This window comes from Empidonax traillii, unplaced genomic scaffold (assembly GCF_003031625.1).
Source record: "Empidonax traillii isolate 1590-97213 ecotype Southwest subspecies unplaced genomic scaffold, ASM303162v1 scaffold309:size1915965, whole genome shotgun sequence".
Lineage (NCBI taxonomy): Eukaryota > Metazoa > Chordata > Aves > Passeriformes > Tyrannidae > Empidonax > Empidonax traillii.
In genome coordinates, this window is record NW_020955502.1 from 1180502 (window position 1) to 1198858 (window position 18357).

Here is an 18357-nt window from a genome sequence, read left to right on the forward strand (position 1 = left end):
CCACAGCTGAAACCCAGAGATACTTGCACTGAGCAGAGTCACTCAAGAATGCAGCATGTTGCAAAAAATGGCCTGTTTTGACATATTTGGTTGAGCAGTGATACTGTGAGTAAGCCCTATCGACTGATCTGCGATTGCACCGCAGGACACTGTGGGAAGTCAGTGTTGCTCACTGTGGATCAGAGAGCAGAACCAGCAGAAAGAGCTTGAATTATCTCAGAGCACAGGCAATTAAAAAAGATGTTTCTTAATTCATGATCCTATTTTGAAAATGCAGAATGCTTCACGTGTGAATCCAGTGACCAGAGAGCTCTGTGGTAGCACCCCAAGACACATGGATTCACTTTTTGTACGTCCATGTGCTGTAACTCTGGGCACTCAGAGTGAGCCTCGAGTCACAGAACTCCAACTCCTGAGGCCTGCAGTAGCTGACAGCAGAGCTAAAACATCCCCTGTGCTAATCATCTGTATTAATCTCCCTCAGCACAACTTCAGCTGTTCGTGCTGTGACTCACTGTGCTTTATGTTTACCAAAGTGCACGTACAGCCTTTTAGAATAATCTGTTTAAAATCACACAGTGAGTCCCACGGGGAACAGGGTGGGGAGGAAGAGGGAGATGTCAGGATCCTACAAACCAGCATCATTTGTTTTGACAGCTTTTAATATTCCATATTAATCCTTCCACGTGCTGATCTCCACTGCGCCTCCGTGTCACCTGCCAGCTGAGGCCATCACACCCTGCTCACCAGCTTTTTAAAAGGTGTATTTGGGACATGCGGCAGAACTGGACCATAATTTCCTCAATATTGCTAGAGGGACAACATCAGATTCATTTCCTGGTTATCCATAATCAGAAATTGATAATACAAAACACCAGATAATGATGTATTTGTGGGGTTCTTTTTTTATCTGAATCATTTTAGCCAAAAGGTGATTAAAGCTGGAGGTTTGAGTCATGTATGACTTCCTGTACTTTCCTTAAACCTGGGCTCTCAGTCCTGAATCAGTCTGTTCACACTGGAGAGGTGTCTTGAAGGGGCAGATGGGGATAAAATTGACCCCAGCAGTGACAGGCAGACTTGGAAGTGTAATGATTCCTCAAATGGTTACAGCCAGCAGAGGTAAGAACAGCCTTTCACTCTCAAAATACATTTAATCAAAGCCCTCAAAATACATTTATTTAAGCACCTCAACCTGAGTTCAAGGAAATCAAAATGTCAGCATTAAAAGCACTCCTCATTAACAATCTCAGTTCAAATATCAGATTAAATGGACATGGAAATGGAAATGTTCCCCACTGAAGGTCAGCTATGGGTTGGCCTGCTGTGGATTATTCCAGGGGTTGCTTTTTCTGCTCTAAGTTTTATGCTTTGTGGCATCTTTCAGAATTTCTTGCATTTAAGCAGCACAACAGAGGCAACTTGTCTTAGCCTTGGCCAAGGTCTCTGCACTGTCATTCACACTGTCATTCGTTATGTGCAGTCAATTCAATGCAATTCAGACAATTTCTGTGAAACATCTGATTTCAGGCAGCACACGACTTGCCACTTGAGGCAATGTGCTCTAAAAGCCATTCTAGCAGTGAGCTGAGCCGACCACATTTGGAAGAGCTACAAAGGGTGGCTCGGAGGGAGCAGCTGCTGCTGAAAAATGTGGTGTGAGCAGCATCTCTGCTTGGGTTCCACTTTCTTCTTCCTGATCTATAGGGTGCGAGTAACAGCTCCCTGGCTTTTACCTGGACAGTACGTTCCCACTGGAAGGGAGTGGAAATATTTCAAAGTTTCATGCAATACAGTGAAACCCAGGAAGTTGCAAACAGTTCGTGACATTTCAGTAACAGGAATTTCGGGAAATACCCTGCCCAAAGAACTGGAATTCAGATGAAGGCCCAGCACACGTATTTGACTATGAGCTGGATGGAGACCATATCCCATAAAGTATTACTGCTAAAGCAGAAAACACTCCAGTAACACTGGAAACTTGTATCTGCATTTCTCTTCTTCAAGAGTATCTTTGGGAAGAAAGTGAGGAAAACATTTTACAGCTGTCAGATGCCAGAAAGGTTGATTTCCAGCAAATCCTGCACTTGTGTATGTTTACTTCTTGGAATTTTTGCTGGCAGGACTGGCCTCATGCTGTGCTCAGTGCAGTGGGTGACAGTCCCCACAGAGCAGACATGTATCCCACATCCTTTCAGGCTGACCCAGTGTGCATCCAAACGTCCTGCACTCGAGTCAGTAACAGCAGGGCCACGATTTCGGTCAATTCTCTGAAACTCGGAGAGGGGAAGGAGGCAGGGAGGGAGGGAAGGGGAGCAGGACGACAGGCTGGCTTTTCCACTTCTCAGAAAACACCGGTATTTTCAGAGAACACAGTGATTGCTCTGCCCATCTCCCACTTTTGTCAAGTTAGTATTTAAAGTAAAATACATTGCTTGTAAAATGTGACATTTTAGAGCCATTTTGGTATTAAGTGCTAAGCTTAACAGATACTTTTGGCATGAAAGGTCAAACTGGATTCAACTCACTTTAAATGAAAACATTGGGGTGTCTGGAATATGCTCCAAGGGACCTGGCATGCTAGATTCAAATCCTTGTCCTGAACACCTGGAACCTGAAGTTTTTCAGGTACAAGGCAAAAAAGACTGCTTAAGAAAGCTTTTGAAGAGTGTGAAAGTCTGGTACAGGAGTTTAGTATGCACAGATGATTAATTTCCTCTTGGAAAGGTATATTTATGACAGCAGGATATTTATACTGAAATATCTACATTAAAAAGCAGGGTATTTATACTAGAATATCTACATTAAAATGCATAGTTCCTTCAAAATGAAATCTAACTATGTAATTCCTTAGTACTGATTAATGTCCACTGATCCTGGTTCAACAGAACCCAGTGTCTGACCTGGGGTCTGATCCAGCTCCTGGTTGATGTTTGTCACTGGCCTTCCACACGCACAGAACTGAATATAAAATCAACAGACATTAATTGTCAAATCAACGTCCTGCGAGATTTTGGAGGGTTTTCCCTTTTGTTTTTAAAATCTGAATTCCTAAAATGATTAAGTGCCTTAAATGCATACCAAAGCCAATCAACGATACCTTTAGATGTGAAAATATATCTCACAGGGACAGGCATATTTAGATGTTTTTTAAAGGCTACTGCTTAAAAAAATTAAATCTTTATAATCGTATATATTTCTAGTGAACTGAATGAACTTTGAATAAACTGGTATGTCTGATTAATAACCATAAATAATTAACAGTTGTCTCTCCCTTCTGCCAAAAAAGTATTGCCATTATACCATCCTTAAGGCTGTCATTTACAGCCACTTCTTAGAGAAAACAATATTACAATGAAATGTTTTGTTAACTCTTAGTGCAACATTCTTCACCAGTTGCACAATGACCTGATAGTTGCATTAATTAGCACACCATGCTTGACTACGGAAATATTTTTTAGCTAATCAGGAGATGAAAAGATAATGATAATAAAACCAGAGCATTTCTGGGTTATTTGAACATTGAAACAATCAATATTTCACTGTTCAGTATCACTGTTTGGCAATTGGTGAGTCTGAACGACATCAGGATGGATGCAATTCCTTATGGAATAGAGACAAAAGTGCAAGAGCCTCTCTTTTAATTCTACCAAATTATAAATTGATTTTTGAAAGCTCTTAAAGTTTTAATTTTTATAATTGTTATCTTATAATTGTAGAGTTAAGTTTGGTTGGCAAAATCTCCCTAGAGAGGGCAGAGAATTCCAGTCCTGTCTTTCAGGGTCAGTGCTTTAACTTCTATATACAACCCTCCCAATTAGGACCAAACCCTGCTCCCACCAAGACTAATAAATACAAAAAAAGTATTTGGGAATTCCTGCCCACTTACAAACCCAATGATTTGGCTGCTGAGAACCAAACCACAACCTTATAAATACTTTTTAAAACACAAGAAAGCAACTTACACTTGGAATCAGATCCTGCAGGAGGACAAAGTTTTGGATATTGGGACTACCCAAGGACAGGCTGATGGCTCTGGGATTTGTGCGGTGCATTACCCTGGGAATGTCTCCGCACGGATACGTGGATGCAGCCTCTCACACTCCCGTGGCCAGCTGTGTCTGGGACACAGCGCTGCTGCACTGAGCTCAACCTCGGGGGAGGAAGGAGCAACTTATATATAGCTGCTGTGGGGACGAGCTGGTGGGTGCTTTTGGGAGGCTGTTTCAGCCCCCACTGGCTGGAAAGTGCTGATGACATGGAAGCTGAAGGGGCTCAAAGCAGTGGGACAATGAAGAACCCTGTTCATCACTAAGGCATGCACAGACTGTGCCCCGCGACCTAAAAAACTAACTCTGCCTGCCAGAAGTTTGGTTTGGGTGGTTTTGTTTGTTTTGGGTTGTTTTTTTGCTCCGATCAAGTACACATTTCTCATTCTCATATGGAACTGATTCAGGGCGCTGAAGACTGCGCTGTCAAAATCTCACCCACAGCAACTGTTCTCATTCTGTGCAGAAAACAAAGGAAACACAGATTGTATCGACTCTGATATTAGCAGTGGCAAAGCCTCATTGTCTCCACAGAGGCCTGACGCAATCCAATGGGATGGGAGTGAGCAAAGCAACACAGAGCTGCCAGGGCCTGACCTGTGTTAAAGAGCAGAGTGGATTTCGGGACACAACGGGAGGGTGTCACTCCGAAGGTCTCTTCATTGCCGCCTTGGGTCGCCAGCTGCCTGGGTCATTCCAAAGGAACCCACCCATCAGACAGCCCTGTTAATAACTGATGACTGTTTTTATGGCTTTATCCTGTGAAGTGACAACCTCAACAAAAAACCCAGAGGTTTGGCTCTTCGGCTGTTCTTCCAAAAGGTGTTGCTGTTGCTGTTACAACATACCTGCTCCTCTTGTCAAAGGAAAGGTGCTCCCTCCACCTGGGTGAGGAGGCCATCTATGTGTGTCCTCAGGTTCTCAGCTCGCAGCCCCTTTGGAACCTCTGTTCAGAGCCATTCCTGACACCGGGAAAGGAGAACTGCACAGCTCAGAGCTGCCTCCAGCACCGGGCAGGCTGGTGCCTCCAGGAGGCAGGTATCTCCCACAGGGGCTGAATGGCTGTCCTGGCCAGCCCAGGAGAGCCCAGCCTGCCTCAGGAATACAGCAGGACAGCGGGAGCACACAGAGGGAGTCCTGCTGGCACCCGCTGGCCTCGCCACATATGGCAGCTGGGCCCCGGGGAGTGACAGGCTCTTGATGGCAGCAGCACGTGTAGCATCTTCATGTGACATCCACAGGTGGGGTGGAGGGGAAAACAGTTTTTATCCGTTGCTATGGAGTCATGATTAGCTTGTATGTCTTCAGAGCCTGCCGAGGAGAAATGAAGGCTATTTTCTTATATAGATGTCATGAAATCAATCCTTGCAGAATTTCGGGAGTCAAAGGCTAAGCAGGTTTGCCTGAATACCTTCTGTCACTCTATACACAAATAAATCTAGCCGGGAGACCTAAAACCAGTGTCATTTTTCAGCCAGAGCTGATCACAAAAATTACTCTTTAGTCTCATTTGGAGCTGTTTATGTGCGCAGTAACACACAAAACGTGTGTTCAATAAAACACAGCCATTATCTTCACAGAAAATGAGCCTTAGAAAATTAAGAAAAAAACTACCCTTATTGCAAAGTTCAGTGACTTCAGAAGAAACTTCTCTTATTCTCTCCAAACGCTAAAAGAAAACCTGATGTTCCTCTTTTAAAATGTGTCTGCCTCTAGGTCTTTGGCACAGGTTTGCTGATGGGAGGGCCGGCAATCTATTTAATGACTGCATTGACGTCAATAGCATAACTGAAATACTTACTAAGATGCATGAGTCCAACTTTCAGGGGGTGTGTGTTCGCAGGCAGGCGCAACACGCGAAACGGACTCTCGGCAGGAATGAACTGCCCCCGGAGAGCCGGGAAGGGCCTCGGGACTCCCCCCCACCGGCTCAGCTCCCCTTGCCTTTCCTGCAGGTAACTTTGAAAATTCACTTGGAAACACACTTTTAATCTCACAAGCAGCAAGAATCACTTCATCACTCAACAGCCCTCATTTCACTTAGTCACGTCATTAAGCTGATTATCTATCTGGTTTCTTTCACAGTTTTGTTTAGTTTGTGAATAATCTGCATCATCCTAGCACTGCATCCTTTAAAAATAATATTTGTGGGTGATAATATTTATGGGAGGGCTCTAGCACCACTGAATTTGTTGTGCACACAACCGGGTTACTCTTTAGCTCAGCTGCTCGGTAACACGTGGTTCCTCTGCGCTCTTGTAAAAGCACAAAGCACCACATCTACTTGACTTTTACAATCGCTCTCAAAATCAAAAGGTCAAATCTTCAGCCAAACTCACAGCAGAGCAACAGAATTTCAAAATGAATCCTCTATTTCGTATGTGCCCAGAGCATTTTCAGCACGCCAAGCGGAGGGAGGATGGTGCAAGAGCACCAGGTCCATACTAATTAGCTGGGATTTATAGATATTTGTAACCCAGAGCTGACTTTGATGCATGGAGCTCGTTAACTCCTACAAAAGTTGGGGCTCTCATTAGCACAAGCACCGGCATTATCCAGTCTTTGTTTATGCTTTATACAAATGTTCGTGCACGAGTCTGTGTACATCTTACACCCACAGGAAAAATGAAAGAGTACAAGTTTTGAGGTCGTGTAAAGGCATGTGGGAAGTGCAGACAAACGTGCAGATGTACAGGAAAGCAGAGGCTGAGGCACAAGCAAGAAAAACACCAATCCTTTACTCCCATCCCCAGAGAGGAATTTTAACAAAGCTTTAATCCTGTGAGCCCTGAAAAGCCCATGTGTGACATATCCCAAAAATGCTACACCCCCTAAGCCTGGGGCTGCACTCGGAGTGCAGGGTTTATTATATTGCTGGGTATATAATTAATTGTGAGGACAGACTATAATTATTCAGTACTGAGAGTGTCCAAGGGGCACTGCCTGCTGCTGAGAAGAGTCTCTGCCAACCCCTCACACATGTGCCACCTCTCCCTCGTGTCCCTGGTCATCCAAGAGGCTTCTCAGTCCTGGTTGTATCATGACTAGGACAGTGCTTTCTCCACAACACCTCTGACAGGGAGGAGGGGGCTCAGGTACCTCAGTGGCCAAGGCGAGGTGACAGCATGAGGAGCCTGTACTAGTCCAGGTGACAATCAGCTACACAATCACTGTCAGGCCAAGCAAACAGCACCAATCCTATACTGAGCTGAGAGAAAGAAGGTGGTAAAATATGAAAAAGTCCTGGGAATAACACAAAGGGAACAAAACAGATAGGGGAAAGTTTGTACCAAAAAGGCTGGAAGAATGGGAGGCTTAGACTGAATGTGACTGCAGTGAAAGATGATTTAATTCAGAGGGAAGACGGGTCAGTGAAGTAAATAAATGTGGAAGAAAGAACAAAACTAAGCAGGAATGGCCAGACTTGTGTTGGTTAAAGATGTCATTAGTTGAGTCTGTTGGATGGGAACTGCAGACCTTTCAGTGATGCCAGAGGAGTGAGAGCTGTACCAAGAAGAGAAGATGCTGATGGATTTGCTGAGCCCAAGGTAGCACAGAATCACAGGATCACAGAATATGCTGAGTTGGAAGGGACCCACAAGGGTCATCCAGTCCAACCCTCAGCCCTGCACAGGACCATCCCCAAAAGTCACACCAGATGTCCCAGAGGATCATTCAAACACTCCTTGAGCTCTGGCAGCCTTGGTGCTGTGACCACTGCCCTGGGGAGCCTGTTCAGTGCCCAACCACCCTCTGGGGAAAGAACCTTTTTCTAAGCTGCCCTGACACATCTTCAGGCCATTCCCTTGGGCTCTGTCCCTGGTCCCCCACAGAGCAGAGATCAGTGCCTGCTCCTCCTCTTCCCCTCCTGAGGAAGTTGTAATTGCAATGAGGTCTCCCCTCAAGGTCCATGGACATAACTAGCAGAGGTGGCATTTAAAAGAAACAAAGGGGGAATAGGAGAAAGAAACTGTCACAGCCACTTCTGTGACAATGTGTTTGCACGATTGCTTCTGTAGTGTCCGAGAGGGGGTACTGCCCAGCACCCATTCATGACTCTGGCCCTGAATAGCTACACTCTGTGATGCTACCCCCGACAGTATTCCCATTATCCTCCTGTGTGGAGTTCACCAGCTAATTAAGGATTTAGCTACAGTTCCATATTTCCGTGTTATGCATTCTCAGTTAATTCATAAAAAGCCATTTTGCTCATTCCTGTGATCTGCACTTATAACAAAATAACAGGAAAAATCTGCCAGATTTACTTCAGCTGATACCAAGGACAAAACACAGGATGTTCAATACATATTCCTCTTCCTTCTCTGGCTGTGGTTACAAGGTTAAGAAAGTGCTGAAATTCACAGTGACACCAGTAGTGGTTTTCAAAGCCCCTTTGTCCCATGAAAAACCTGGCTAGAAGTTTTCACACGTTCAAGAAAATGAAAGCAAAAAAAAGAAAAAGAATTTCCTCATTTCTCCTCGGCTCATTTATTTCACCATGGGCCTGGGTCCTTAGTGATGCAACACCAGCAACATATTTGGCTGCTCTCAGTTTGAAACAACGGACCAATCCTGAAATATTCCAATGGGAGTAAACAGCTGGCATGTATTCCTTGCAGTGCAAATGCTGGATGTAATTTGTCTCCCTCCAGGGTAATTTTATTAATGCAGGCTCGTTTGCTTTAAATCCTGAGTTCTGCACTTCTCAGAACAGGATATAAATCACTCCACTAATGACAAATAAAAGGAGACATGCACGAGGTGCTCATAGTGATGTCAATGCATCGTGGTAAATCCACGAATCAATGTGGGACATGGGAGAGCTAAAATAAAATTCCAAGCTTTGCCGACTAACCGACCTAGAGAATATAAACCCATTTCTTTCCAAAACGCATTCTTTTATCTAGAGGGATGTAACACAGCCTAGTCCCAATCAAAACACGACTGCTTCCTTCTGCAAAACTTTCAGGAAAAACTCTGCATCCTTTCAGCCACAAGAGCCATTGGCACTGAACTGGAAGTGTTCAGATAGGAAAATTTCTCCTTCCGTTCATAATTTCCAAATCAGAAGCCATCAAGGGAAAAAAAACCTGAAAACACTGAAAAAAAAAATCTCTAAAAACCTCTGTTCTTGCTGCATTTATATGGAAACTTCCTTAGAAAGTAAACCGTTATGATTGCTAATAATGTCAATATTGACTGCTATCATGTAGGAAATAACACAATTTCCCATCAGATTCAAAAATGTTTCTTCTTCCTACCTGTAAAGTGCCACCATTTAATTAGTTTGTAATGATACAACTGACCATTTTTTTTTTTCTTTCATGGGAAGACTTAATCTAAAAGTAGTTAAGATTGATGGTTAAGAACACATTTGCTTGAGGGCCCAGAAATCCAGCCTTTGCAGGGTAACAAAAAACTTGCTCTAAAATGATATGTATCAAACCTTTCAGTCCCAAAGGAACTTTCATGTGTTCTCAGTATTGGAAGCTTGGTTAGCTAAGAAGTAACAAGTATCATACTCATGCTGGAAATACTGTAGAAAAATGCCCCCAAAGTGTTAAAAACTTTGAAAGCAATTTTTTCCACCGAAAGTGCTAAGAAAATTAATTCCTGGAAGGGCATTCTCTCCTTTTTATTATATTCTGTAACTTATATAAACAGAGCTGTGGAAAGCTTACGAAATTTTCCATTATTTTTTTTCACATGTGCACATAATCAAAGTCTTGCTAAAACCAACTTTAAATAAGGTGATGAATTGCATTCCTGCTAGTTCTGAGTCCACACTGTTCACAGACAGGGACTGAAAGAGAAGTTTAAGATCATGTTGTCCAGTTCTGTTTCTGCATCAGAGGTTTCCACATCCCATTAACAAGTTTATAGGAACCTAATCTGGAAGTCTCCAGGACTCTACATGTCCCCTGAGAATAAATAATACACAGCATGAAAGGAAATGATAGTTATCCAGGCTTCACACGCTGTAAAAATTAAGGTTTATTAGTCCCTCCAAGCATGTAATTATTGGAAAGGCTGAGATTAAACCTTACAGATGGGCACTGGTCCAAATCTTATCTCCTTCTTTGTGGGAGCAACCTCTGAATTAGCACAAGAAGAGCCAGCCCTGATCCTGAGTGGGGTCCCTCAGACCCTCAATGCTACATGGCTAAACCAGGTGTTAAAATAAAGAAGCCTGTCCTAAGTCACCAGCAGCTGCTTCTGCTCCTCACTGTCAGTACTTCACCCTGCCTGAGCAGCCCTCACACCGCTGCCACCCCGCCTTGGTGCTGAGCCCCCTCAGGGGTCCTGTGGTCATTCAGGAGGAAGCAGAGCAAGTTTCCCCTCAGAAAGGTTTTTGGGGATTGCCATTTTTACACAGATCATATGGAAACAAAGTGAAATAAACAGGATAAAAAAAACCCAAAAAACAAAACCCAGCTGTGTCTGAGCCTGTTCAAGGCTTGTAGGCTGGGGCTTGTCCAGGCCTGTGCACACAGGGACTCAGAAGAACAGCAGTCACTGTGGCCATGACTATCAAACCAAAATCATGTTCATCTCCTAAGCTAATATACAAGGATAAATCCCAAACCAAACTATTAAACTACAAATATTTTGAACCCGATGGGTCTCTCATATTGGTTTTGCAGGATTAACTCAGAAGAAGCTCTGTGAGCCCAGAATTGCACCAGGGGAGGGGGCAGAGAAGGAGCTGAGAGTAAAACTGTGCAGTAAGAGTAGTCTGCCTTTGGCAGGTGATTTGCAGGTGATTCCTGAAGTCCCACACTTACCTTGCAGGTTAACTCTGGACACAGGTGGCTGACTGGTGGCTGGAGATCTCCTAAGAGGGATAAAGAATACTCTGTCAATAGGTATTATTTTATCATTCCAAACCCTTCTGGCAGTTCTGTCTACTCCCCCAGTTAAAAATCCTTTTTCATTCTCACAAAGAAGCCCAAAACACTTCACAATGACTTGTTGAGCACTATGGGCAGACCTGTTAGGAAAACCCAAAGATGTATGTCCACTGGATAGGCATACACACATGCTGGAAATGTGCCATCATCCCATGCTGCCTTTGCCACTTTCTGCTCAAAACACACCTGGAAGTCAGCAAGGGCCTGTCTCTATGGCTGAAAAGGTCAGTGCCTTCCCCAGGTTCAAGGCCTTCTCCCAGAAAGCTTTTCTCTACAGAGTCTGGAATGGACCCTGAAGTAATATCCAACTGTTGTAAGGCAATGACATAGGTAAAGTCAGAATTGTGTCTTTAAACCCTGCAGGTAACATTTGAATTGCTCCTGAAGTGAGCAAAAAGATGATGCAGTCATCAGTGTTAAGCTCTGAAACAGCTGATGGACATTTTTTTCACTGGGACCAAAAATGTCATCAGCAGAGCCTGGGTTTCAGAAGGACCAAAACCTATTTGAAAAACTGGTTCAAGTCAAGCCAAGACGGTCTGAGTGGAAAAGGGTGCAGTATCTCTCCAAATGTCAACATAGTTCCCTGTGAGATTTGCCAAATAAAGCTGTTACTTTTTCAAGTTGAAACCATCATCAGAGACTTCTTTTTTAAAGAAGTTAAAAAGAGTTGATACCAAAATCAAGATACTTCAGTTTAGACTGAAGGCAGTACATCAGGCTGACCAAAAATGAAACTTCAGGCTTCTGCTTCCCTAAGAAGTTTCAGATACATTTTAACTGCAGCCAGATTTCCCCACACTCTCTTTGCCAGCCTCCTAACCCCACTTTTTTGAGTCAGCCACTGAACTGAACATCCATTATTTGCCAGCTCTCCTTTGAAGCTAAAATCAAAGGAGGTGAGCGGCTCAATTCTGCTGCAATTGTAGCTCCGGGGGGTTCTTCAGAAGTGCTCCAGGAAGGCCTTGCTGCCCAGGTGAGATCTCTGGTTCCACTCTCGATCCCGGCCTCTGGACCCACCAGCAGTGTGGGGCCAGCCAGTCTCCACAGCCTGCTCCCACCAGCAGGCTCCCTGGGATTTCAAAGGCTTGGTTGTTCTGGAGGGATGTGCAGGACCCAGATTCTTCGAAGGGTTCAGCACAGGGCACACACTTCTCTGAAAATCTGCCCTGACCTGCCTCTGCTGAGCCTTTGAAAAGGCAAATCTTGAAATCTCTCAAAAACAGAAACTCCCCAATAGGGACACCACGCCGCGGCTGCAGCGCTTCCAGTATCGGGGGAGATGTGCTCCAGGTATCTCCAAACCCTGAGCTGCACAGACATGCCTTTGGGGGGGCGGGGAGGCATGAACTGCTAGTCAGGAGGGTATTCCCCACTCTAGAGCCTGGAAAGGGAACAACTGCTCCCGGCATCCTCAAATTTATGGCCGTGCCCGTCCTGTTTTTGTGGCAATCAGGGCGCAGGCAACAGAGACCCAGAGATGAGGCTTTCGACAGCACCATCTCTTCTTGGCCATCACTCTGCTCCAGTGTTCACGGCTCTCCCTTCCCGCTCCTTCCCTCTTGCCAGCGGGTATGAAGAGGAGCAGGCGCCGGATGCTTTCTGACCATGTCCTGGGCCACAATTGCCAAACTCCGGCACTCCAAACCCATTAATCATACTCTCCTCTTTTCCAATCAGGAAACTGCCTTAAGAATCCTGACGTTAAAGTCCAAAAAATATGACTGCTGGTTGTTTTTTTTTCCTCCAGCCCTTAACATTCATATTTTCCAGCAAATACGTGGGACAGCATCCTCTTTTTTCTTTCTCAGGCCAGAATGGGTGGAGGAGGAGGAAAAAAGAGGGGAGAGGAGGGGTTAAAGAAAAGCTGAGATTCTCATGATCCCCAGTGCATAAGTTTAAGTAAAATACCACATATCATAAGACATATGATAAAATCATGAGCTGGCAGCAGGGCTGTGACCCAGCAGAGCTGTTTGGAAACTGTGCGGGAAGCTCCTCAGCGCCTGGAAGCACATTCAGCCACGGATTTGGATGTTTGGCATATAATGGTTTAAACATTTAGCGACTTCTACTTTGGCTGGGCAAACAACTTTATACCTCAATCAAATCTGGGAATGTTTTCAAAAAGACACTGTAAAATGCCTGTGTGTCCTACAGGTTACGCCCTCGCTTCCTTCCGGCCCTGTCCAATTTCAGATTCCTCATTAGGAACTGCTGAAATGCTCGAGCTGTTCAAAAAAGCAAAGCTTAAAAAAAAAAAAAGGAATCTATTTCAGCCATCTGTTTTTCTAGTAACCTCCATCTTGGAATGCGGTGGTTCCTTCCCATCAAAATTTTCAAACAGAAATCAACAGGAGGAAAGCCTGGCTAAAATGCTGGGCTTTATGTAAAATACCATACTGAGTTGGAAGGGAGAATGCCAAGCTCGTGGAGAGCATCCAGGTGATGCCACTCACACCTGCAGCAATGAAGCAAGACCGTGGCGTTCCCCTGGAATGGATTCTTGCACCTCATCCTTTGCTTCTAGAGCCAGCAGGCCGTTTGTAGTAAGCAGCGCCTGCAAGTCTCAGGGTGGGATAAACGGGATGGGTGGGTGCACAGACAACGTCGCCAGGAACGAATGATGTTGGTTTCATGCAAAACAGCTCACTTGGGGCAAAACAGGCCAGAAGATGATGATGACTGGCTCAGTATAAATAGGCAAGGGGAAATGGTGGTTCTAGACAAAGACAAAAAAAGGAGTTTGCTTGATTTCTCCTGTTCAGCAGGTACAAAACCCAGCATTCTCCTCTTGAGAGCATCACCTTCTGCACTCAGAGCAAAGGAAGTGATGTGGGATCCCTGGCTGTAGGTGGCACAGGCCAGTTCCCTGGGCAGCCTCCATGGAGCTGAGCTGCAGGACACTGCTGCCTGCCCTGCCAGAAAATTCTTGCTGTCCCCAGAGCCTCATGCATGGGGTCTTCATCCCTGGCATCTGCCATGAACAACTGTGTTGTGAATCAGCGGTGGAAATGCAGGGCAGGACCATGGCTCGACTGAACAGTGATGTCTCTGCTCTTAGCTGGGCACCTATGGAACCCTTGGGACAGCCAAGGTGGTAAAGTGAGGAAGATCATGGAATTGTTTAGGTTGGAAGAGACCTCTAAGATCACCGGGTCCAACCCAGCATTGCCAAGGCCACCATTAAAGCACGTCCCCAAGTGCCACATCCACATGGCCTTTAAATCCCCCCAGGGATAGGGACTCCGCCACTGCCCCGGTAGCCTGTGCCAGGGATGGACAAAAAATGTATGCGAAGAAAATCTTCCTGATGTTAAAATAAACCTCCCCTGGCACGCCTTGAGGCCGTTTCCCCCGTGTCCTGTTCCCTGGGGAGGAGGTGAGGGCTGTGAGGGGCTGAGGGCAGGGACGCCACGAGGGGAGAGGACATGGCGCCCCCTGGCGTCCTGCACACACCGCGGCGGGCGAGCCGGGCGGGCGCGATGGAGGAGCCCTCAGGCACCGCGGCTCCCCGGCCCCCCCCCCCCCCCCCCCCCCCCCCCCCCCCCCCCCCCCCCCCCCCCCCCCCCCCCGGCTCCTCCTCCGCGCGAACCTAAGGGAACTCAAAAAGGGAACTTGAAAAGGGAACTTAAAAAGCCAGGCTTACTTGTTGGAGGTGCCGTGTAAATTGGTGAGGAGCGTGAAGTTGTTCCTCACGCTTCTTAGGCTGGCCAGCACCTGAGGGAGACAACACCACAGGCGTCACCTTCTCCGCTTTAGAGCTTTAAAAACAGTTCTAGAGGCCAATACGCCACCAACTCACCTGGGCGAAAGGTGTGACAATCAGGTCGTCGCCGTGCCTAATAAAAAATGGAGAAATTGTATAAATTGATGTACAAATCTATCCTAAATACAGAGCAAAATACACGTCTGGGAATGAGCGTTTTCCTGAGGGGGTTTTTCTCATGCCACAAAAACAGACGGACCCACGTGGCGTTTATTTAACACCACATAAAACCTTGTTCCTAATGGAAAGGTCACAGTGTATATCCAAAACAACCCGGCTGGAGTGAGTATTCGGATTGGGAACACCAGGCAATAAAAGCCAGGAAATTCAAAAGTTAAGGCTCTCGCTTGCACCATGGTGGAAAAAAAAAAACATAATGGTGTGGGGAAAGGTCACCTTTGAATTTCCTGGCTTTTGTTGATCTCTGTCGCAGTCTTTAATGTTATTCAGACGCCGGGTTTTGTCTGGCTGTTTTCATCATGGAAGATTTGAGCAGAAGTTCTGAGCAAAATATATCACAGCCATTGATAAGAGAGAATATTTTTTGTGATATTATATATAGTATGTGTGTCTATATGGAAAATCCAGTATGATTTACCTATCTGAGCGATGGTAGGGTATAGAATAACCAAATCATGGAATGGTTTGGGTTGGAAGGAACCTTAAAGCCCGTCTCATTCCACCCCCTGCCATGGGCTAGGGGTTCCACTACACCAGGTTGCTCCAACCCGGCCTTGGACACTTCCAGGGATGGGGCAGCCACAGCTTCTGTGGGAAACCTGTGCCAGGGCCTCACCATCCTCACAGGGAACAATTCTTTCCCAACATCCCATCTAACCCTGCCCTCTGGCAGCGGGAAGCCATGCCCCCTTGTCCTGTCACTCCTTGTCCCAAGTCCCTCTCCAGCTCTCCTGGAGCCCCTTTAGGCACTGCCTGTGTTGCCACAGAGCTCATCCCCTGTCCCAACTCAGGTATCAGTGCTGCCAAGTCTACATTTTAATTAAAATTGTCTCAACACTGATGTCAAAATCAAGTTGGTGTGGGGGTGCTGGTTTCTCCAAGTGCTGCTGGAGCCCTTGATGCCTGCAGGGAATGGACAACTCAACTAAAGGGAGCCATGAGTTTGGGAGAAATGACGGGATTCCCCCACCCCAGCACACTGCTGGGAACATGGGGCAATTGTTTAAATGTACAGTTTACACCAAACATGGTATTTGCATAATCTGGAGTGGTTACTTTGGTAAACATTTACTACATGTTAACTCACAGCAGGGATATTCTCTTTCAGGAGAATTCTTACGGATCTTGCTAATATTTAGTTCTTCATTTTGTGACAGAACTTGGAGGGCTTTCGCAACAGCTCAACTTTTTTTATGAGCACCTTTTTTATAGCTTAATGGTCACGTTAGAACTTTAAATTGGGCCCTTCAAAATAAAGGGCTGCAAATCCAGGGCACTCATTTAAGCTCCAGGCTCTGTGTGTATTGATCCTCTTGAGCTCAACCATCTGTCTTGGCTCATTTTCCTCTCAGTTCTAGCAAGCAGCCACTAACACTAAACAGGATGGGGAAGAGCTATACTGTAAATATAAGTACAGTACAACTTCTCTGTTATTTCAGGATAAGGATTTGAAAGCTCTTCTGCTAAATTACGGAGAAAATGGGAATGTTTTAAGGATGGAATGGGAGAAGGGTGTTGGATCTGCCTTGGCAGACTGCAGAACCACCCATCTTGGGCGCTCCGGCTGTGAAATGTGAGTGTAGCACCCGTAAGTCCTCTTAACAGAGCCCTGAGGATTACAGTAGCCACGTAAAGCTCTTAGTGACTGTAAAATATGAGGTGAGCCGAATTTCTGCTTACTGTTCACTTGGGAGAGAAGAGTTCCTGGACATGGTCTTTGGTGATAAGTCGTAGTCGCTGTCGGATCTGTACAGGAACGACTCCCGGCGCTGGCTGTGGCCTGGGAATGTCGTGTGCAATACGAGTCCTGACGAGGAGCTGGCCTGCGGGTCCAGCGGGCTGCGACCTGGGGACGGGCCATTTTCCACATCGAAGCTGTGAACAAAGCACATACTGTGTGTCACACATCTGCCAAAAGAGGTGTTTCAGTGCCTGTGTCACGTCTGCATTGCTCACACTGTGTCATTTGCTCACTACAGGAGATGCAGGGCTGCATTTACTGTAGCCTCTCGCTGGCATGTTTCTATTGTATCAAGCAGGACTCTGCGTGACAATAAAACATTTACCCCGGAGGGCTCTTTCCTGGCTGCATCTGCTCAGGCTTCCTTCAGCCTGAATTTCTCTCGGCTCAGCACAGCTTCTGTGCTCCCAGCATGAACGTGCAGCAGCTGAAGAGGGCAGGGTTAGGTTAGAGATTAGGGAGAAATTCCTCCCTGGGAGGGTGGTGAGGCCCAGGCACAGGTTGCCCAGAGAAGCTGTGGCTGCCCCATCCCTGGAAGCATCCAAGGCCAGGTTGGATGGGGTTTTTCTGGTCTAGCGGAAGGTGTCCCAGCCCACGGCAGGGAGGTATAACAAGATGAGCTTCCAACCAAGCCATTCCAGAATTCCATTATTCTAAACAACATCACTAATCTCTGGAGCTCTCTGCACTTCACCCTCACGGATGTTTGCCCAAGTCAGGGGGTTCTATCTGCCAAATCTCACTCCAAGCCTTACAAGCATAACAGGTACTAAAGATACTGTAACATAACACCCCCCACTCCAGCCCAGCCCTGTCCCCATCCACGCTGGAACCAAACTTTTGAAATCTTGCAAGGTTGGCAAGAACTTGGCAGTTGTGTGAGCTGCATGCCCAAGTCTCTTCCCAGCCGTAGCTCACGTTTTAGCCATTCAAGGTGTTAGTTCGGTGAACTTTAAACAGCTGGGCTTAAAAATAAATTAAAAAGAAAAGCCCCAAACCTCCTGTCACCATTTCCATTATACATCCACTTTCTTAAGGTTTCATAACTTGGCTGCTGTAATCTGTGGCTGAAATCACCCTGGACACTTTAACAAGTGACACCCCTTGTAAACCCTGAAAATAAGCAGGTTGGCCTCCTTTGCTTGGGCATTTGGACCTGATATAAATACCAGATGTGTGACCATGTCCCAGCGAAGCCAAATCAAATAAGGCTGCGTTCAGGATGAATTTTCTTGCCTTTGGAACTTTGAGGCTTCACCTCACTTACAGTGAGAGCTCAGTTCTCGCTTCTCAATGCCACACACCACTCCCCATTCCTGATGTTCTCCCAATTTATTGCTCCTGCTGGGCCCTGGCTATGACACCAAGATGTGGTCCCTGCCATGAATTTCTCCATCCCTCCCTGCTGCTGTCTCCTCCAGTGCTTTAATCCAGAAGATTCCCTCAGCACAGTGGCAGGGAAGACCCTCGCTCTCCCTCTGCTCTGCAGCTCTGCTTTAACTGTTGCAGGAGGAGCAGATAAATTATTATCTTAAAAAAATATTAGTATTAAAAAATAACAACCGATGACAGCTCTGCTGGAGGTTACTCTGCTCCTTGTGGTTGCAGACAGATGGTGACTACTTTGGTCTCATGCTATTTGGTCCCACATATGGTTCCTCCAGAATTAAGAAATGCATGAGAACATGCGCTTAAATAATGCAATTA

At 45.9% G+C, this 18357-nt stretch overlaps 1 protein-coding gene across 3 annotated transcripts in view; it reads right to left on the reverse strand.

The window, feature by feature from the left end:
• Positions 1–18357, reverse strand: part of PDE4B (phosphodiesterase 4B) — a 173526-nt gene that overhangs the window by 44077 nt on the left and 111092 nt on the right. For all 3 annotated transcript variants that reach the window (XM_027891113.1, XM_027891114.1, XM_027891115.1), the window contains 4 exons: positions 16590–16784; positions 14766–14802; positions 14610–14680; positions 10835–10884 (listed from right to left, as the gene is read on the reverse strand). In XM_027891113.1, the coding sequence (XP_027746914.1) occupies positions 10835–10884; positions 14610–14680; positions 14766–14802; positions 16590–16784 (353 nt within the window). The remainder of the gene's footprint in view (positions 1–10834; positions 10885–14609; positions 14681–14765; positions 14803–16589; positions 16785–18357) is intronic.